At 51.3% G+C, this 21,656-nt stretch overlaps 1 protein-coding gene across 1 annotated transcript in view; it reads left to right on the top strand.

Annotated features, from left to right (window-relative positions):
• The window catches only part of PADI2 (peptidyl arginine deiminase 2), a 52,978-nt gene that overhangs the window by 25,390 nt on the left and 5,932 nt on the right, over positions 1–21,656 (top strand). The window contains exons 5-14 of the mRNA XM_017974364.4: positions 679–796; positions 1,804–1,929; positions 7,547–7,725; positions 9,866–9,969; positions 10,718–10,829; positions 12,517–12,624; positions 15,732–15,883; positions 16,826–16,970; positions 17,693–17,786; positions 20,880–20,965. Of these exons, the coding sequence (XP_017829853.4) occupies positions 679–796; positions 1,804–1,929; positions 7,547–7,725; positions 9,866–9,969; positions 10,718–10,829; positions 12,517–12,624; positions 15,732–15,883; positions 16,826–16,970; positions 17,693–17,786; positions 20,880–20,965 (1,224 nt within the window). The remainder of the gene's footprint in view (positions 1–678; positions 797–1,803; positions 1,930–7,546; positions 7,726–9,865; positions 9,970–10,717; positions 10,830–12,516; positions 12,625–15,731; positions 15,884–16,825; positions 16,971–17,692; positions 17,787–20,879; positions 20,966–21,656) is intronic.

Genomic DNA, 21,656 nt, shown 5'->3' with positions numbered 1-21,656 from the left:
AGCTTGGGTCTTTTGGGAGCAGAAAGGCACCAGGATGGGTAGGGCAGAGTGAGCGAGGGGCAAGGTGGAGGAAATGAGATAGAAAGGAAGGCACATTTCACCAAGCCTTGCAGGCCATGGCGAGGAATTGGGGCTTCATCCTAACTCAACAGGGAGCCCCTGTCCTGGCTTAAAGCAGGGAAGTGACACAATCTGGCCCACGTTTGTTCTAGTAGCGCTCTGTCTGGCTGCAGTGTAGAAAGTGGAGCACCATGCAGGTCCTATTTGGAGAATTCAGAGCGTGTCTGGAAACAGCTGGGTGTCATTTATCCAGGCGCCTCCTCCCGAACTCCCCTAGGAACCTTGGGACCTATGGTAGAATGTCTGTCTGCTCATTTCTCTGGCCAGCCTCCACCTCCCTGCCTCCACTCTTGCCAGACACCAGCCGATCCAGACAGGAGGCCCATAAATGCCTCTGTCAGCCTTCCTGTCTCTGTGCCTGTATTGAACGTGCCTTTGACGCCCTTGCTGATCCTCTGTGGATATCAGTCTTAAGATTCACATTTGCCAGGTCACAGCTGCCCCAGTGGGTGGCGGCTACTCTTTCCTCTCATGCTGGGGCGACATGTCTCTCTGGTGTCCCATGGGGTCCATACTAGGATAGAGAAGAGGGCACTGACCTTCTTCCTGCCACTGTAGGCGTCCTGGACCTGGGGCCCCGAGGGTCAGGGAGCCATCCTGCTGGTGAACTGTGACCGAGAGACACCCTGGTTGCCCAAAGAGGACTGCCGTGATGAGAAGGTCTACAGCAAGGAAGGTACCAGCAGGCCCTGGTTTTGGGGGGCAGGATGGGAGGAGTAAAATATTCATGCCCAGTCTTGGGCTGGACTGAGGGTGAGTTGAGTGTAGACTCAGGCCTCCTGGAGATGATGGGCACAAATACCCACTCTTGCTCAAAGCCAAAGGCAAAACTGTAAACATGGTTTGATTAGAATTTTTTTTTTTTTTTGAGATGGAGTCTCGCTCTATTGCCTGGGCTAGAGTGCAATGGCACAATCTCAGCTCACTGCAACCTCTGCCTCCCAGGTTCAAGCAATTCTCCTGTCTCAGCCTCCTGTGTAGCTGGGATTACAGACACGTGCCATCATGCCCAGCTAATTTTTGTGTTTTTGTAGAGACAGGGTTTCACCACGTTGGCCAGGCTGCTTTAGAACTCCTGACCTCAGGTGATCTGCCTGCCTCGGCCTCCCAAAGTGCTGGGATTACAGGTGTGAGCCACCACACCTGGTCTGGAATCTTTTAAGTTACATACATGCATAGAAAATAAACTAGAAGGAAATTCCCAAAAGGTTAATCATCTCCAGTGTTGGAGATGACAACTGGTTTTTATTCTCTTTTATGCTTTTCTTTTCTTTTTTTGAGACTAGGTCTTGTTGTACTGCCCAGGCTGGAGTGCAGTGGCATGATCATAGCTCACTACAGCCTCAACCTCCTGGGCTCAAGCCATCTTCCTGCCTCAGCCTCCTGAGTAGCCGGGATTACAGGCACGTGCCACCATGCAGGCTAATTTTTTTTTATTTCGGGGGGGATCTTGTTATGTTGCCCAGACTAGTGTTTGCCTCCTGGCCTTAAGCAATCCACCCAGCTCTTCCTCCCAAAGCCCTGGAATTACAGGTGTGAGCCATAGCACCCGGCTTCTTTATGCTTTTCTACGGTTTCCATAGTACACATCATGGGGATTTTTTCCTGATTATCAAAGTAAAAAGCATTGGAAGGCTGAGGCTCCAGCAGAATATCTCTCCATTCTCACCTCCTGCTCCCCAGATCTCAAGGACATGTCCCAGATGATCCTGCGGACCAAAGGCCCTGACCGCCTCCCTGCCGGATACGAGATGGTTCTGTACATTTCCATGTCGGACTCAGACAAAGTGGGCGTGTTCTACGTGGAGAGTGAGTGACCCCAGCCCAGCCCAGCCCTTTCCAGCCACCTACCCTCCTCCCCTTAGCAGGTGTGGCCTCCACAGGTACAGGTGCCTGGAGAAGACCTGGATTGGTCTCTGGGTGATTGTAATGTGGCGGTGCTGTTACCAAGTGAAGTTGAAAGACTTCCTCCTCTCAAGTGTATCTGGAGTGACGTGGGTCTATGTAGAACCCAGAGGCCCTACGTCCCGACAAATCAGAGGAGGAAGGGCATTTGGGCACCTTCTTTTCTGTAGTCATGTCACCTTCCCCATACCTGAGGCAGGGCAGGCACCACCTCCAGGTATTTTCTTCCAAGTCTGATTTCCAAAGACCCTTGACAATGCAGTGGGCACCTCCAAGAGTTGACCCTTTGCTCCTCTTGATGGTGACAGGTGTCCTGGGCCCCCATTGTGTAGGCCCTGGAGCTAGTCCTGGTAGCTGCCAGCTCTGTCTCACCCTTTCTGTGAACATGTGTTGAGCCCCTTGGTGCCAGGCGCTGTTCTCAGCTTTGAGATCTCTGCAGTAAACAACAGTCACACCCTGACCTCAAGGAGCCGCCAGTCTAGCAAGAGAGACATAATCAATACCAAAATTGGGGAAATGAAATAGAATAAGTGAGGAGAATGGCAGAGCAGAGGCACCACTAAATGGGTGCCTCTGGAAAGGCCTCTCTGAGGAGGTGACATCTGAGCTGAGACTCAAGTGAATAAAAAGAAAGAACCAGCCACTCGTGAGCTGAGGGAATAGTGTTCTAAGCAGAGGGAACAGCATGTGGAAAGCATGGAGGAGACCAGTTTGAGTGTGGGAGGAGCAGGCGGAAGCCCAGAGCAGGGCATGTATTGGGAGTCAAGGTCAGGGAGACAGGCCAGGGGCCAGAGCGTGCAGACTGGGTTTGGATTTTATTCTGAGTGCAATGGAATGCCATTAGCGGGTTTTAAGCAAGGGACTGTCATAATAATGACATATGTATTTAAAAAGCTACCTCAGCAAAATAGTTGGCATTGCAGTTTGCCATGGTAAAGGGGGGGTTGTGGGGTGGGGGGGTTTCTGCATGCCCAGCTGACTCAGGGGGCAGCATCTGTGGCCCAGCCCTGGGCCCATCTCTTGACAGGCCTACTGTATCCAGGGCACTCACCATGAGGTGAGTGAGGACCCTGAACCCTCACCTCAGACAGCTATTTAGCCAGGATGGCAGTGGACAGCAGCCACCTAACACCAGTCCTCCTTCTAATCCACCCTGGGCTCCAAGCAGTGACTTCACGCAGGTTGGAATGTGCCCAGAGTCAGGCTGGCTCCCCTGCCCAGGGGCTGGAAATGTTGATGTTTACACCATCAGGCCAGGGCTATCATGGAGGATGAGGTCGCCAGTGGGAGCAGGAGGGATGCGGGCAGAACCACAACCTCAGCCCCTTGACCTTGGTGTCGTGACATAAGACCTGTTGCAAATAATGACGTCTGGACATTATCTTGAGGTTTCTTCTTTTGCTAAAGGGAGTGAACTCTGGTCTGGTTCCATCATCTCATCCCTCCTTGTCACTGGCCATCTGAGATGGGTCCTGAGCAGACAAGGAGAAAGATGAACTACCACCGCAAGGGCTTTGAGAACGTTCCCCGGAGCCCCTTCTCTGGGGTTGCCCATCTGGTAGGGAGCAACCATGACGAAGGCAGTGGCCACCCAGAAGAGACAGTTTCCCAAAAATGCTGACTCCTGGGTGAAAACCCTGAGCTACACACACACACACACACACACACACACACACACAAGCAAAGGATGATAGATAATTGATCAGTAGCACAGTCTCCTTTTCTTCCATGCAAACACGTTGGAGTTTTGTCACATTCCATGTACGCCTGTGGATGAGCAAATGTCAGGTGTCCTGGTAGGGTCAGACCAGCTCTCCCTATCACACTATCAAGGGAAGGGACTGGGTTGGAGACCGAAGGACCCCTATAGGGAGTGTTGGAGTCAGGGAGCTATGATTCCAGGTCCAGGCAAGTGTCTTCACCAGCCCCAGTCTCTGATGTGGCATGGGACTAGCAAGAGCCCCGACTGTCCCGGGTGCCCAGGTGGGGATCAAATGAGGAAGGTGTGTCGGGCACTGAGTGTGGTAGCTGGCCTTTGGAAAGCTCTCCAGAAATGGCAATTATGGCTTTTGTGAGATTATGATGATTGTTAGTCATGATGATTGGGGTGGACAGAGGTTTCAGTGCTCCTAGGAAGACCTGGTGGCTGCTTCAGCCTCACGTTCTGCCCGGAACACCAAGCACTGGGGCCTTACCTCTTTACACGAGGATATGGTAATCTAGTTTGCCCAGGACTTTCCTTGTTTTAGCACTGAGGGTCCCTCATGCCAGGACACCCTTCAGTCCCAGGGAAACCAAAATAGCCAGTCACACTATCAACGAGTCTCTCTGGGAAGTAGAATCTTTCCAAAGTAGCTGGGAAGGTGAAGGCAAACCATACCACGTGCTGGCCAATGCCTGGGGCAGAGAGGTCCCGGCGGTCAGCGGGCCCAGCCCAAGGCACGAGGACTACTCGAAAGAGCAGCATTGTTGGTTCTTACAGAGAGAGCTGGCCATGCTCAGTGTGAGGTCTGCGCCCAGCCAGGGTTGGAAAACAGGGGAACGGAGGTTCCTGCGGACAATGGCTGAATTGTTCCTACTGAGAAAGCAGTCTGCCCGGAGCTGGCCCCAACTGTCAGAAAGAGGCCCAGAATAGAGACGTATTGTAAATCACAGGCTACGGGCCACATTGGGAGGGAGAAAGCTGCCTGCAGATGGACTAGAATGTGTCTTCCACCTGTCCCACTGCCCCCAGCCAGATCCCCGTTCCTACCCCAGACCTTGGCGGAGCCCCCCAGGTGCTCTGAGCCCTGGGAAAGCTTTGGCTATGAGGCTGCTGCAAGGACAAGTTGGCTTCTCAGCCCGACTCCCCCCCGAGCATCTGTTCAAGTACAGCTGTGGCCTGTGGGCGTGGGAGGGCCCAAGTGCCTGGAGGAAAAAAAAAAATTTTTTTTTTTGAGACGAAGCTTTGCTCTTGTTGCCCAGTCTGGAGCACAATGGCACAATATCGGCTCACTGCAACCTCCACCTCCCGGGTTCAAGCGATTCTCCTGCCTCAGCCTCCTGAGTAGCTGAGATTGCAGGCACCTACCGCCATGCCCAGCTAATTTTTGTATATTTAGTAGAGACGGGATTTCACCATGTTGACCAGGCTGGTCTCAAACTCCTGACCTCAGGTGATCCACCTGCCTCGGCCTCCCAAAGTGCTGGGATTACAGGCATGAGCCACCACGCCCGACGGAAAATGTTTGAATTATGAGTATGTATCTGAATTACTGAGTGATAGGGCTGTCGGGTGCACACTGTTATTTCTGGGTGAGCAGGACCTCCCTTGCTGTTCTTTGGGACTTGCAGTATCTGAGTTTTTCTACTTCATTCCTTCGACTCCTCCCTCCCAAGGGAGGTTGAGTTAGGACATGGTTTCCTTGCCTGCTATTCGGAAACTATTCAATGAAAACTCCAAAAAAAAAGAAAAGAAAACTCCTTGACGTCCTCGTAATACCAGTCCAAGCAGTGTTACCAATGGTTACCCATGGTTACCAAGGTTACTGAAGTTACTGAGGCTGTGACCTTGCAGTGACCCTGTAGCATGGGTATCATTATCTCCCACAAACAGATGAGCAAACTGAGGCTCAGGGATGTTAAGTGAATTCCCTGAGGTTTCATAGCTTGTAAAGCAAGAGCAATATTTAAAGCAAGGTCCCTCTGACGTTGTAAGTCATACCCACTCACACAAGCACCCTTAGTGAGATTTATAACCAGGCTCTAATTGGGCACATTGTCCCACAGGAGGAGCCATCCCAAGCCCTGGCTTCGTGGCTCATTCACTTATTTCACACATTTTAATCAAGTACCTGGTTCGTACCAGTCTATTCTGGTTACGTGTTCTAACCCTTGAGCACCTCATCATTAACCATTATCATTGTCGTTGAAAGCACTAAGCTGAGACTGATTCTGCCCTTCCAGCTCTACAGGGCATAAAGAAATTCCTTCTGGAACTGCATAGGGTCCTCTCTCCATGCCTTTACCAATGCAAGTATCTCCTCTCCCCACCACACCCATTTCTGCCACCCCGAGAGGGCATCTCAAAGGCTGCCTTTCTCTGCTCAAATGCTTCCCATCCTGCCTCCTCTGCCCTCCCCACCCTACCGCAAGTAACCAGACGATCTCACCCATAGCTGCCGTTATGATGCTTCCCACATCTGCTCCATCTTATCAACAGCTGAGCACTGCTCTTAGACAGAGAGGCTGCATCTAGACCACCTGTGTCTCCCCAAAGGTCCTTGCCCAATTCATGTGCTCTCATTCTGCCTGAAAATTCCCCCTTAGTCTCTCCCACAGGGAGTGTTGTGAAAGCCATTGGTTCTTTCAGTAGATATTTGTTAAACATGACCATGTGCCAGGCAAGCCCTGGGCCCCACTGGGCCTGCCCCTACCCTCGCATAGGTCACCCACATTTAAAAAGGCTGTGATGAGGCCAGGTGCGGCGGCTCACACCTGTAATCCCAGCACTTTGGGAGGCCGAGGCAGGCAAATCACTTGAGGCAAGGAGTTCATGACCAGCCTGGCCAAGATGGCAACAAAACCGTCTTGGCTAAAAATACAAAACTTAGCCAGAAGGGGTGGCATGTGCCTGTAATCCCAGCTACTTAGGAGGCTGAGGCAGGAGAATCACTTGAACCCCAGAGGCAGAGGTTGCAGTGAGCCAAGATCATACCACTGCACTATAGCTTGGGCAACAGAGTGAGACTCTGTCTCAAATAAATAAATAAATAGGCTGTGATGGAGATGGCAGGGGACTGTGGGAGCTCCAAGCAGATCCTCTGGCTTTGTCTCTGGGGTATCTGGGCTGGATTGTTGCAAGTGACACAAACCAAGGCCTGAAGGAAGAAGGGGCACTATTGTTTCAGGCAGAGGGAACAGCACAAGTCAAAGTGGGAGCTTTCAGTGGGGCAGGAGCACTGGGGGGACCTGCCTTTCCTCCCAGCCACAAAAATGGACAGCTCGTTCACTGGCCTTGGCTTCCATGATATGGAGAAGAATTCTGGGTACTAATGGGCACATTTATGTTGTGTTTTTACAAACGGAATGAGAGCTTGAGATTCAGAATTAGACTTGAATCTGAGTCCCGACTCAGCTCAGCTGTTTACTGGGTCTCTGACTTTGGACAAGTCACTCCTCCTTTCTGAGACTGGTTTCCTCATCTGTGAAATGGAAACAATTGTATCCTTCCCTGACACCACTAACTGCTCTGCTGGTGATTTCCTATGTGCTGTTCATGAGAGAGCTTGCTCATTTTGTAGATGGGGAAGCCAGAGCCGGAGAGGGTGACTGTTCGACGCAGCGCCATGCAGCCAGCACGCAGCAGTGCTGAGACAATGGTGGTGGCCCAACCATGGCCATTCTGGTGGCATTTCTGCTTGTGCTTTTCTCTCTGTTTAGAAGACAAGTTATGTTGCCCTTTTGTCCCCATCAGTGATCCCACCCCACCGACCTCTTTCTGATGCAAGTGAGGGTCTGACGGTGGTCTTTTTCCCTCCAGACCCGTTCTTCGGCCAACGCTATATCCACATCCTGGGCCGGCGGAAGCTCTACCATGTGGTCAAGTACACGGGTGGCTCCGCGGAGCTGCTGTTCTTCGTGGAAGGCCTCTGCTTCCCTGACGAGGGCTTCTCAGGCCTGGTCTCCATCCATGTCAGCCTGCTGGAGTACATGGCCCAGGTGAGGGCTCCAGACCTCCACCACAGGCGGCTTCCCCTGGGGGCCAGCTTGGGGCTCCTACCAGTGGGCCATTCCTAGGAGCCCACGCTGTGCTCCAACCCCTCAAAGTGCCAAGAGGGTGGGTCCAGGATAGGAGACCTTGATGCCCCCTGCAAAGCCAGCATGTGGCTGCCAGGGTCCTCTGAGCCATGCTCCTGGGATCAGTCTCCTTGCTACTCCTGCTCCCCATGGATTCCCTATGGGCAGTGTTTTCTGACACACTCCATGCCTGTGCCCTGGCCTGCCCTGCTCCCTGCCTAGGTCTAGGGCCCAGAGTCCTGATGGTTAGTGCAAGGAGTCCCCGGGTGGGGTTTGCTGACCATCTATTGCACGCACTGCACTTCCTGCCCTTGTCTGACCCCTCCTTCAACTATGGGTTATACCAACTCTGACAGGCCGAACCCCAAACCCCAGCTTCAGGTTATGCCCTACCCTGGGGCCAGGCATCTCAGTCAGCTTTGCTCTTGCTTTGGGGAGAAGCTAGATGAGGAGAAGAGGTCCTGTACCTCTACAGAAGTCCCCTTACTGAGTACGTGCTCTGCCCACAAGAACCTCTCACCACAAAACCTTTCACCCCCAGACCCTAGCTGCTCAGGCCCACACTGTTTCACTCAGAAAAAGAGAAGGGACCTGGCTTCTCTCCCAGACACAGGAGCCCCTCACTTTTATCCCTGGGCCGCTTTGGGACAGGATACAATGGGTGCTATACAAGGGTGAGGCTGGAGCTAGCTGAGACGTATGAGAATGAGCCCTGGCAGCAAACTGCCTTGAACTCCAGACCTCGTGATCCACCCATCTCGGCCTCCCAAAGTGCTGGGATTACAGCAGCAGACTGCCCAGGTTCAAATCCCAGTTTAACCACCCCTGGGCAAGTGAATTCAATTCCCTGTTCATTACTTAAGGGCCATTTGCCTTAGTTTCTCCATCTGTAAGACAAAGTCCAAAAGCATCTGCCGCCCGGGGTGGTTGTGAGCATCCAAACTTGTAAAGTCCTACTTACAAAGCACCCTCAAACTCAGGGGAAGTGGAAAAGGCAAAGCTAATGGGATAGGGGACGGGGATGGGGCTTCTTATTGCACCCGGGCCCAGGGTAGCCCGAACCCCAGGCTCTGTCAGACAGACCTCTCCGGTGGGCACCCACAGAGGCTCAAAAGGCAGACCAGGGCAAGAAAGGCAAGCTGTGTAACAGGCCCCCCACTCCCGCACCTCCCCACCAAGAATGGGGTCCACTTCCTGTAGCTTTTGAAAGCCAGCCCCACAAAGGAACCTTGGAATCACACCTCACTTTCCCTCAGGTTCTGGGCAAGCTGCTTGACCAGTCCTTAAAACCAAACAGTCTGGCCAGGCACGGTGGCTCACACCATCTCAGCACTTTGGGAGGCCAAGGCAGGCAGATCGCTTGAGGTCAGGAGTTCGAGACCAGCCTGGCCAACAGGGTGAAACTAAAAATACAAATATTAGCTGGGCATGGTGGTGAATGCCTGTAATCCCAGCTACTTGGGAGGCTAAGGCAGGAGAATCACTTGAACCCAGGAGGCAGAAGTTGCAGTGAGCTGAGATGTGCCACTGCACTCCAGCCTGGACAACAGAGTGAGATTCCATCTCAAAAAAAAAAAAAGTCTAGACATAGCAAAACTAACCCAAAACAACACTAATATGCTCACACACAGATAAGGGCAAGATGCCCAGGGCAAAAACAGAGGAAGGCAGGGGGCTGGCTCAGCTGCTTTGCGGGCCGATTTCAGGAAGAGAAGTTTGATGGGACAAGACAGGACAATGGCTAAGAGTGTGAACTCAGCAGCTGACTGCCTGGGTATAAAGCCTGGCTCTACCATTTACCAATCATGTGACCCTGGGTGGGTAACAGCCCTGTGACTCAGTTTCCCCATCTGAAAAGTGAGGATCATGCAGTATCTACCTCCTGCGGTGGTCAGAATGCAGAAATGAATTGGCACATGTAAAAGTGCTTATCACAGGCTAGGCGCACAGTGAGTATTCGGGAAATGTATTCACTGTCATCAGTTTCACTGCTTTGGAAGGCAGGCGAGGAACGCACCCTGGCAAGACCTTTTGATCCCCATGCCTTGTCTTTCACACCCAGGACATTCCCCTGACGCCCATCTTCACAGACACCGTGATATTCCGGATTGCTCCGTGGATCATGACACCCAACATCCTGCCTCCCGTGTCGGTGTTTGTGTGCTGGTAAGGGGTGACCCCAGCCCAGAGAGGTAGTGTGGCAGAGTGGCCAAGAGCCAGGTCAGATGGACTTGAGTCTAGTTCCCGGCCCCGTCACTTAGCACTGTGTGACCTTGAACAACTCTCTTGGCCTCTCTGAAATGCTCACATCATAGAGTCACTGTGAGGATTAAATCAGACAAAGCAGGCCAAGCATTTATCCAAGGTCCGGCACACAGGGTATACTCTAAAAATAATGGCTGCCATTCTGTTCTCTTGCCTAACCCCCTACCTTGCAGTTGGCAACTTCTTATGCAGCTCTTCTGACTCATTCGTTAAACAGACTTTTATTGAGCACCTACGATGCACTAGGTCCACAGCAGCAAGATAAGAACTGATATAAAAAGTGCCTACAGTTAGATGACTGCCAACCCCAAAAGGGACCCCTGGAGTCCTCACATCATCCCATCTTCATGCCAGGCACAGCTCTTAATTGAAAATCTATGAAGTCAGAGGTGTAAGGCATTGGGAGAGGTGGGGGTGAGAGTTCCCCTCCTCATTTTATTTGTTCATGACCTTGACAAATGCCACGAGTGGGTGGGTTTACTTGGCCTTTGATTCCAGTGGCCTTTCTAAAGGTGGCCGTGAGCACAGGTGTGGACCAGTCTGCCCAGCACAGTCCAGAGGTACCAGCTGCTGTCACCATCTCAGGGAGATGACTCTGGCCCCTCCTCACCCTTTCTCCTGACCTCCCCTTCTTCCCCCAACTTCTCAGCATGAAGGATAATTACCTCTTCCTGAAAGAGGTGAAGAACCTTGTGGAGAAAACCAACTGTGAGCTGAAGGTCTGCTTCCAGTACATAAACCGAGGAGATCGCTGGATCCAGGTGAGGAGCCCAGGTCCAGGCTAGGAAGGACAAAGCGTCGGGGTCAGGCAAAGAAGAGCTGGCTTCATGTAAACTGCCTGGCACCCAGCAGCTCCGTAGCTGAGGACTCTTCTCAGCTCATATCTGCACATGCGCACAAAGACATGAACATGCAAGGCGGTGCACTGCAGTGCTGCTTCTTACAGTAGCAAGAGATTGCAGAGCAGCCTAAGCATCCATCCATGCAGGACTGAGTAACAGGGTTCCCGGGAGTTCTGTGCAATCACTAAAAAGGATGAAGCCAATCTCTTTTTTTTTTTTTTTTTTTGAGACGGAGTTTCCCTGTTGTTACCCAGACTGGAGTGCAATGGCACGATCTCGGCTCACCGCAACCTCCGCCTTCTGGGTTCAAGCAACTCTCCTGCCTCAGCCTCCCAAGTAGCTGGGACTACAGGCATGCACCACCATGCCCAGCTAATTTTTGTATTTTTGGTAGAGACGGGGTTTCACCTCTTTGACCAGGATGATCTCAATTTCTTGACCTGGTGATCCACCCGCCTTGGCCTCCCAAAGTGCTGGGATTATAGGCGCGAGCCACCGCACCCGGCTGAAGCCAATCTTTTAATATGGATACAGGATGTGCTTCAAGTTAAGTTGTTACTTGAAGGAAAACATATTCAGGATGCTGCTTGCTGTTTGTGTGTTGTTTTGTTTTGTTTTGTTTTGTTTGAGATGGGGGTCTTGCTCTGTCGCCCAGGCTGGAGTGCAGTGGCACGATCTCGGCTCACTGCAACCTCCACTTTCCAGGCTCAAGCAATCCTCCCACCTCAGCCTCCCAAGTAGCTAGGACTACAAATATGCACCACCACACCTGGCTATTGTTTTTTAAAATGAGGTCTAGGTCAGGCATGATGGCTCGTGCCTGTAAATCCCAGCACTTTGGGAGGCTGAGGTGGGAGGATTTCCTGAGGCCAAGAATTCAAGACAAGCTTGGGCAACATAGCAAGACCCTGTCTCTACAACAAATTTTTAGATTAGCCTGGCATGGTAGTGCATAGCTGTAGTCCCAGCTACTCAAAGACTGGGGCGGGAGGATCACTTAAGCCCAGGAGTTTGAGGCTGCAGTGGGTCATAATCACAGCACTGCACTTCAGCCTGGACAAGAGAGGGAGACTCTGTTTCAAAACAAAAAAATGGGGCTGGGCACAGTGGCTCATGCCTGTAATCCCAGCAATTTGGGAGGCTGAGGCAGGTGGATCACCTGAGGTCGGGGATTCGGGACCACCCTGACCAACATGGAGAAACCCTGTCTCTACTAAAAATACAAAATTAGCCGGGCGTGGTGGCGCATGCCTGTAATCCCAGCTACTCCAGAGACTGAGGCAGGAGAATCATTTGAACCCAGGAGGCAGAGGTTTCAGTGAGCCAAGACTGGGCTGTTACACTCCAACCTGGGCAACAAGAGCGAAACTGCGTCTCAAAAAAAAAGGGGGTTGATATCAGTAAGAAACCTGCTTATGATGTGCAAAGACTGCCTGTGGACAGTTATGCTGCCATCATCAGTGAGAGGGAAGGAGGATGGGGCAGCTAGGGATGGGAACAATATAGCCATTCTTTTCTTTTGTGCTCTTATGTTTCTCGAGTTTTCTGCTCATGCACACAAATTGTCCCTTGGCTTGTCTAACAGCTCTCCTTGGTGTCCCTGCAGGATGAAATTGAATTTGGCTACATCGAGGCCCCCCACAAAGGCTTCCCTGTGGTGCTGGACTCCCCCCGAGACGGAAACCTAAAGGATTTCCCTGTGAAGCAGCTCCTGGTAAGATGCTGAGGGCCACTTGGGGGTGAAGGATAATTCTGGTGACTCTCACAAGACAGAGTGGTCAGGAGACCCTGGGCCACCTTCACACATTTGTCTGCTGCCCGGAGCCTCTGTTTCTCCTCTGCAAAATGGATCATTTGGGATGGCCGCCTCTGAGGTCCTTTTCTGCTCTGATAACTGATGTTTAACAGACATGGAGAGTTTTCTAGTGGGAAACGGACACTAAGGGAAATAGGGTAAGACCTAGTTCCAGAGGCTCTGGCCCCTGCTGCTGCCCTTCCCTCTAAATTGTAGCAAAGTGAGTTAAGTAAGTTTCAAAGAGGGAAAAACATAGTTATGCAATTGTCAAAAATCATGGTTCCAACTTCCAAGTTCATCATGACCTTGAGGCTATGGTTTTCGGGGGGTGTGTGTGTGTGTGTGTGTGTGTGTATGTGTGTGTGTGTGTTGTTTGTTTTTTTCTGAGATGGAATCTTCCTCCGTTGCCCAGGCTGCAGTGCAGTGGCGTGATCCTGGCTCACTGCAACCTCCATCTCCCAAGTTCAAGCGATTCTGCTGCCTCAGCCTCCCAAGTATCTGGGATTACAGGCACCCTCCACCACCCCCAGCTAATTATTATATTTTTAGTAGAGACAAGTTTTCACCATGTTGGACAGGCTGGTCTCCAGTTTCTGACCTCAGGCCATCCACTCGTCTCGGCCTCCCAGAGTGCTGGGATTACAGGCATGAGCCACTGCGCCCAGCCATGTTCGTTTGTTTTTAAGCCATCTGACTCCTCTAATTCTGGAAGCCATTCTCACTCCCCTTTCAGGCCCTCAACAACCTAGTGTGTGAGAACAGAAACGAAATCAATCTTCCTTTTGTCTCCACTCTTCTGTCCTGAACAGGCTGGAGGAGGTTTGAACAGGGCATGAAACAAGAGAATGGAGTAGGTCAGGGGACTTTTCCCAAGGTCACATGCAGGACAGTGTCCCTGTTAGACACCAGGGCTGCCCAGAGCAGACCCTGTGCCAGGTTCACACAGACCCTGTGCCAGGTTCTGCCCCACATTCCTTGCCCAATGCCCGGTTCACAAGGAGATACCACAGCCAATGGTGTCAGTGCAGAGCTTTGGAATGTCAGGTGGGCCAGGTCTTGAGTCCTGATTGCACCTCTTAGCAGCCATGCGACCTTGGGCAAGCAATTACCTTCCACGAACCTCAGTTTCCTCACCTGTAAAATGGGGATAGCAATGGTATCAGTCTCACAGAATGTTGTGACGATTGAAGGCGTTATATAAGGCATCAGTGCCATGGCTGATATAATTACCATTATTAGCTGTTGTTATGGCTGTCATTCCCTGGCCCTGTCTTCAGTGAGCTTTCCCTAACACTATGGTGAGTAGAGTCAAACCCACCACTAGCAGCAGTTGCCGCAGGCATGAGAAGCAAGGCCTTTCCAGGTCAGCACCTGCCTTCAGTATTCCAGGCTGGCCTGGTTCCAAGGCCCCAGGCCGCATGGTTTCTTGAGGCCAAGGCCAGGCCTGGCTTTGTACTGCATGCCCATACGATGCTGCAGAGCCCCAGCACCCCAGCCTCAACAAGCAACCACGTTGCCAGCTGGGGCCCCAAGGTAAGAAAGTGCTAAGCTACTGCCATCCACCCCATGGGCCCAGCTGTCCCTTGAGCCTTTCAGCTGAGCCAGAATAAGCCACATCCTCCCACTCCACTGGATTTTGTCAGGCAATCTTCAATCCAACCCCTGAGCTAGCTCCCAAACAAGTCCCCTACATTTGTTCCCCAAAAGCCATGAAAGGAATCTTAAAATTCAGGGGCCGGTGGGGATATATCTTGTGTGCTAATTCCAGTTTTTTTGGAGCTCTGAGTGAAGAAGGGTCCTGAGGCTTCCTCTGGGCTCAGTGGCAAGCCTGGCAGGTTGACAGTGGATTGAGAGGGCATGTATTGGTCAGCTTCACCAGGTAAGGCCACAGTAACAAACCAAGCCAAAATCTCCATGACGGACAACAGCAAAGGCCTCTTTCTTGCTGGCCTTCCATGTTGATTGCTGCATGGTGGTCTGCCACTCTGCTTCCTTATGCCTTCCTCACTCTAGCGCTCAAGCTGCCGGAGCAGCCCCAGTCTGGGAAATGCCATTCTACTAGCACAGGGAGAAGTCCAAGAATTGGCAGACGCATGCAGGGGCTCCTATGGCTTCTGCTGTTAACTGGCATGCATCCCTTCTGCTCACATTTCATTGGCCAAAGCAAGTCACGTGACCAAGTCTCACACTGGGCAGGGAAATATATTCGTTTTGAAGGAAGATGCCAGAAGTCACATGTCGATGGGTCAGGATGCAAAATTCTGTTACTGTGCAGAGGGGTAGCAAATCTCTGGGAATAATAATACAAGCTGCCACCCTTCCTCATGTTACCTAATCTGGTACTTCTTTTATAGATGGGGAAATGTGCCAGAGTGCAGTGGCTCATGCTTGTAATCCCAGCACTTTGGGAGGCTGAGGCAGGCAGATCACTTGAGGTCAGGAGTTCGAGACCAGCCTGGGCAACACAGTGAAACCCCATTTCTGCTAAAAATACAAAAATGAGCCAGGTGTGGTGGTGTGTGCCTGTAATCCCAGCCACTTGGGAGGCTGAGGCAGGAGATCACTCGAACTCTGGAGGCAGAGGTTGCAGTGAGCTGAGATCGCACCACTGCACTCCAGCCTGGGTGACAGAGCAAGACTCCATCTCAAAAAAAAAAAAAATGAAAAAACAGATGGGGAAACTGAAAGTACATAATGTACACTGTAGACTAATCCTGAAATCAGCAATCTGTATCTGTGCTGGGGAAACAGAGGCACATGCAGATGTCACACACTCACACTCACACTTGCGTTCACTCTTACACACTCACATTCTCACACTGTCACACTTACACCAAGATGCTAACACACACATCCTCCCCAGACCCAGGCCCAGGCCCCTGCTCTTTGGTAATCATAGGAAGACCGTGGGCAAACCCCTGGGGTGCCCACAGACCCAAACTGAAGGTAGTGAAAGAGGGTAGCTGGCTTGGGGACTGAGGGACCTGGCTGCAGAAGATTAATGCAGGTGTGTGCCCTCTGCTTAGGGCCCAGATTTTGGCTACGTGACCCGGGAGCCCCTCTTTGAGACTGTCACCAGCCTTGACTCATTTGGAAACCTGGAGGTCAGTCCCCCAGTGACCGTGAACGGCAAGACATACCCCCTCGGCCGCATCCTCATCGGGAGCAGCTTTCCTCTGTAAGAGAAGCCAGGCGGGGGCTGGGGGCTATGGGAGTGGGGAGGTCCCTGTTTCTCTTTCAGGGTGGCCTGGGTTACTCACACATGGAGCAAAGTGGCTGGGAGAATTATTCCCTCCCATGACTTCCTGTTAAGAGACCAACACTCTTGGAAAGAAAATCAAGTTAGCCTTTACATCTTCATGTGAATTAGGATCTAATATATAAATAAATAGACAGCTGTCTTCCCCAAATGGAAAGGTGTATAATGAGACTATAAATCAGCTGGTTGGCTGGAGGCGGTGGCTCTTGCCTATAATCCCAGCACTTTGGGAGGCAGAGGTGGGTGGATTACAAGGTCAGGAGTTCGAGACCAGACTGGCCAACATGGTGAAACCCCGTCTCTACTAAAAATATAAAAATTAGCCAGGTTATGGTGGCACGGGCCTGTAACCTCAGCTACTCAGGATGTTGAGGCAGGGGAATCACTTAAACCTGGGAGGTGAAGCCAAGATCACGCCACTGCACTCCAGCCTGGCCAACACAGAAAGACTCCATCCTGGGGGAAAAAAAGATTGAAGTGAGTAGAAGTTAATGTAGCAAAGAGGCACGTAGATGAGGGCGAATGTTGGAGCCCTCCTGTGCCCTAGCACCCCCAGCAGGCCAGGCGGACTCCCGAGCAGAGAAGGTGGCCTCCCCATAGTCACTGACACCCTCAAGGGCTGAAGCCCAGGCTCCCTGCCCTTCACACAGGCCACGGCTGCAACTAACACCTACCTCTTTCCCCTTGGACTCAAACACCTTCCTGCCTGTGTCAGAGTCTTAGACAAGCCCAGTCTCCTTCCTGGGACTTCTCTGCTGATGCCACTCTGGGTCCGGGGTGGATTCCAGAAACCACACTCCTCTCGCAGTCCCTCTGGTGAGGTGAGTAACCTTCTGAAACTCCTCGTCCTCCCTGCTCCAGGTCTGGTGGTCGGAGGATGACCAAGGTAGTGCGTGACTTCCTGAAGGCCCAGCAGGTGCAGGCACCCGTGGAACTCTACTCGGACTGGCTGACTGTGGGCCATGTGGATGAGTTCATGACCTTCGTCCCCATCCCCGGCACAAAGGTGAGCTAGCCCCCGGAGGCTGAAGTGAATAGGGTAGGGGCAAACCCAAATCTCACCAGCCCCAGCAGAGGGTGAGAGCTAGAGGAACAGGACAGCATAGAGGAAGGAGGAAGGAGGCTGAAGCTGGTTTGCATGTTGTTGCTGTGGCAGGTAAAATTTTAACTCGCTAAATCCAAAATAGTAGCATTTCAACATGTAATCAACCTACAAATTATTAACAAGAGATTTAAATTCTTTTCTCATACTAAATCTTCAAAATATGGCAAGGATTTTACTCGTATTGTACATCTCAATTCAGACTAGTCACATCTCAAGTGTTCAATAGTCACACAAGGCTAGTGGCCGCTGTGTTGGCGGTAACGCTCTAGAGAGAAACGGTATGTTCCTGTGGCACTGGAGAGAGGTTCTTTCATTTTCCTATGGGCACAACTTCATACTGTGGAAATTCTCTGCACATTACCTGGCTGCTTGGCAACTAGGAGAAGTTCTGTCCAAGGCTGCCTTTGGCTCTGAGCCTTGCCTTGGTGACATTGCTGAGGTAGAGGAAAGGTGAGAAATATTCCTCTGAAACAGAGAATACTGCTCTGTGCAGCCTTTGCCACTCGGCGTGGGAGGCACGATGCAACGTGCAAGCAAGGCACTGGGTCCTCGGCACAAAGCCTCCTCGTGCTCCTTGGGGGCCTTCCTGCTGCTGACCCTGTCCCCCGGACTGTCTCTTGCAGAAATTCCTGCTGCTCATGGCCAGCACTGCGGCCTGCTACAAGCTCTTCCGAGAGAAGCAGAAGGATGGCCATGGAGAGGCCATCATGTTCAAAGGTGAGTGGCCACAGGGCCTTGGCAGGAAGTGGCAAGCTGGAGGCCCCAGTGAGACCCTCAGGAGGATGGGGCGGATGAGCACTTCGTCCCTGAGCACCCAACTCCACTTCCCTGGGCGTCTGTCCTGATCCGGGGTTTGTGAGGTTGCTATGGTGGGCAGCATCTCTGGTCTCCTGTGACCCTTGCTGTGGTCAGGTAAACCGTGAGCTGCCCACAGCTCCTTAGTGTCACCAGCAGTGCACAGCAGAGCTTCAGGACCTAGTGTGTACTTTAAGTGGCACCAGACCCAGAGGAGGCTTAAATGCTTGAAAACCAACACATGGCTGGGTCTGGTGGCTTATACCTACAATCCCAACACCTTGGGAGGCTGAAGCAGGAGGATCGCTTGAGGCCAGGAGTTCAAGACCAATGTGGGCAACATAGTGAGAGCCCCATCCCTATAATTAAAAAAAAATTTTTTTTGAGAGTTTCACTCTTGTTGCCCAGGCTGGAGTGCAATGGCACAATCTCTGCTCACTACAACCTCTGCCTCCCGGGTTCAAGTGATTCTCTTGCCTCAGCCTCCCAAGAAGCTAGGATTACAGTCATGTACCACCATGCCCAGCTAATTTTTTGTATTTAGTAGAGACAGGGTTTCACCATGTTGGTCAGGCTGGTCTCAAACTCCAGACCTCAGATGATCTACTCACCTTGGCCTCCCAAAGTGCTGGGATTATAGCTGTGAACCACTGTGCCCAGCCTCTCTATAATAAAAATTTTGAAAAAGAAAAGAAAAGGAAACTGATGTACAATCTGCATTCAAGAAGCTTGTATTTTAGAAAGAGGGACAGAGAGAAAAATAGAGACAATACAATTTAGGGACAGGAAGAAAAGTGGACTTTGGTGAGCAAAGGGCATGGGTCAGACACTGTTGCTGCCAGACCAGGAGTGGCCTGTCTTCTACATTTAGACATTCATATAATTGGGACAGACGTAGACGGGGTGAGGTTTGCATTTGAATTAATCATGGAAAGAGGGAAAGATGATCAGGTGGAGACAGGCAGCCAGGTTAGAGACACCGTGCCGATTCCTCGTACTTTTTTTTTTCTTTTTCAACTTCTATTTTAGGTTTAGGGGGTACCTGTGCAGGTTTGTTACCTGGGTGTATTGTGTGATTTGGCTTATGAATGATCCCATCACCCAAGTCCAGAGCATTGTAGCCAGTGGTTAGTCATGCAACTCTTTCCCACCTCTGTCCCTCCTGACTCTAGCAGCCCCCAATGTCTGCTGCTGCCATCCCTGTGTCCAATACCTTTTTCATTGTGATAAAATATACCTACTCTAACACATTTGTCATTTTAACCATTGGTAAGGACACAGTTCCGGGACATTAAATGCATCTACAATGATGACTAACCATCAACACTCTCTCTATCCTTTATACATTTTTTTCTTAAGTTACTTTTGTCACTTTCAGGTTGATATCCATAATGTATCTCATGCCTGAAAGCCTGAGTTCCTGCAGCTGGGTGATACTTCCATGACTGCCCCCCAGATCCAAAGATAGTGTTCCTGTCACTGGTATCTAGGACAGACAGGATGAATTTAACACCACCACACTTTTTAAATTCCCCACCTATGGGAAGTTTGTTCCTGGATTGGCAAGCTCGAGTCTTAACTTTCTGGAGGCTTCCTTTCTAATAGTAAACATACTCTCAAAAACTACCCATAGGATATAGGGACCATTATTTTTATACAAATGGGGCAAGCAGTGGTGTGGAGACAGCTCAGACACAGGGTATGAGAGCCCCCAGACCACTCTTTGTGTTTTAGAAAGAGAGATAAAAAGAGAAATAGATAGAATACAGTTTGGGGACAGGAAGAAAAGTAGACTTGGATGAGCAAAAGGCATGATCAGGCATCGTCGTTCTCAGTCCAGGAGTGAGATATTATCTCTTGGATTTGGACATTCACATAACTGAAACAGACAGAGAGAGGGTGTGCAGATGCACAGTCAGCAGGACTAGAAGCACACAGGAGACCTGGGGAGGAAGGCGAACCAGGAGATGCCAAAGAGCCATGCTCTCTACTGGACCAGAGCCCACAACGTGTGGGGAAAACACATCCCTTTAAAAGATGTTAAAAACTACAGACTTGCCCTCCAGAAAAAATGCTTATAGGAACATGTCCCCTGAACTTGGATCAGTTTTAGAAAATTACAGCTCCCTAAAGTTTTCTGTCTCTACATGGACCCTCCCTTCTGGGTCCCTAAGCCTCAAAGATTACATCCAACTTAGAGCTGGGCATCTTTGCTGCTGTCCAGCTATAAATCTGGGAAGTACAAACCCCTTAAGGCCAGGGGTTTGCCTCCCAGATGAGGCAAAAAAAATAGGTTAAGAGCAAAGGCTCTGGAATCAGACTCCCTGATCTGCACCCCAACTCTGCCACTTGCTAGATGTGAGACCTGGAACAAGTCACATAACTTCTCCGTGCCTCAGTTTCCTCATTTCTCAGGGTAGTAACTATCCCATGGAAATGTGGGGGAGGATCCATGAGTTCATTCGATATAAAGCATTTAGAAGAATGTCGGCCACATAGTAGGTGCTCATTGACGTTAGGCATTACTAATCAAGCTGGAAGCCACATAAGCCGTCATGTGGTATGGGAGGCAGACACAGGCCACTCCAGGGCAGCAGCCAAGCTGAGGCAGCTCTGGAAAACAGAAGGGTGACCCCTCCGGCCATGCCGCTTCCACCACACTCATGCTGGTCAGCTGTTCATCCTTAGACACAGGCTCTAGGTGGGAGAACGAGGGGGCTACTTGTGCCACCCCCAATCCCACTGGCCAGAGTGAGAGCAAGGCAGCTACCACCACTGCCTTGGCTCAGATGTCATGGTCAATCCTGGAGAAAAGAGTGTGCTGTGCCCTCCTCAAGCAAAGAGGGAGGGCTGATTTCCCCTGTGAGTGCCCTCCTGTGATCCAGCCTGTCCCCAGCCCCATTTCCCCCATCCCAGCCCAGCAGTTAGCCCAGGGACTGGGGATTCTTGGCAAAAGGGGAGCACCCAGCGTGGGTATCTAAAGCTTGACCATTCCCTGTCCTTTGACCCCCACAGGCTTGGGTGGGATGAGCAGCAAGCGAATCACCATCAACAAGATCCTGTCCAACGAGAGCCTTGTGCAGGAGAACCTGTACTTCCAGGTGACGGCGGGCAGGGGCCCAACTGGTGCTGGAGTGCAGACCCAGAGGGCTCCTGGGAGGGATGAGGCTCATGCCCTCACATCCTTGGGGCTTCCATAGACAATAGCCAAGGGCTCAGGGACTCCTGACCCAGAGCACAGCAGCACAGGGACGAGCGTCCACCGCCATTCAGCCAGCCTCCTTGCTTTGCTCCTGGACTAAAGTCCCAGGGTTGAAGGAGTGACAAAGGCAATGTGCAGCGACAAGAGGCACACAGGAGACCTGGGAAGGAAAGCAAACCAGGCAGTGCCAAAGAGCCACACTCTCCGCTGGACCAGAGCCCACAACGTGTGGGGAAAACACACCTCTTTAAAAGACGATCAAAGCTATAGACTTGCCCTCAGAAAAAATGCTTATATGAACATATTCCCTGATCCTTGATCAGTTTCAGAAGATCACAGATCCCCAAAGTTTTCTGTCTCTGCATGGACCCTCCCTTCTGAGTCCCTAAGCCTCAAAGATAACATCCAGAAGTGGAAACCAGTCATATTTTGTGAATTAAGTCTCTATGTATTTGCATGGGCATATTTAAGAGGACTAAGAAAAAAAAACTTTAAAAGCAGAAAACAGCCGGATGCAGTGGCTCATGCCTCTAATCCCAGCACTTTGGGAGGCCGAGGCAGGCAGATCCCCTGAGGTCAGGAGTTCGAGA

The sequence above is a fragment of the Callithrix jacchus genome, chromosome 7, assembly GCF_049354715.1.
Source record: "Callithrix jacchus isolate 240 chromosome 7, calJac240_pri, whole genome shotgun sequence".
Taxonomy (NCBI): domain Eukaryota; kingdom Metazoa; phylum Chordata; class Mammalia; order Primates; family Cebidae; genus Callithrix; species Callithrix jacchus.
The sequence above is the reverse complement of the archived record's forward strand: the minus strand, read 5'-3'. Positions and strand labels throughout refer to the sequence as shown.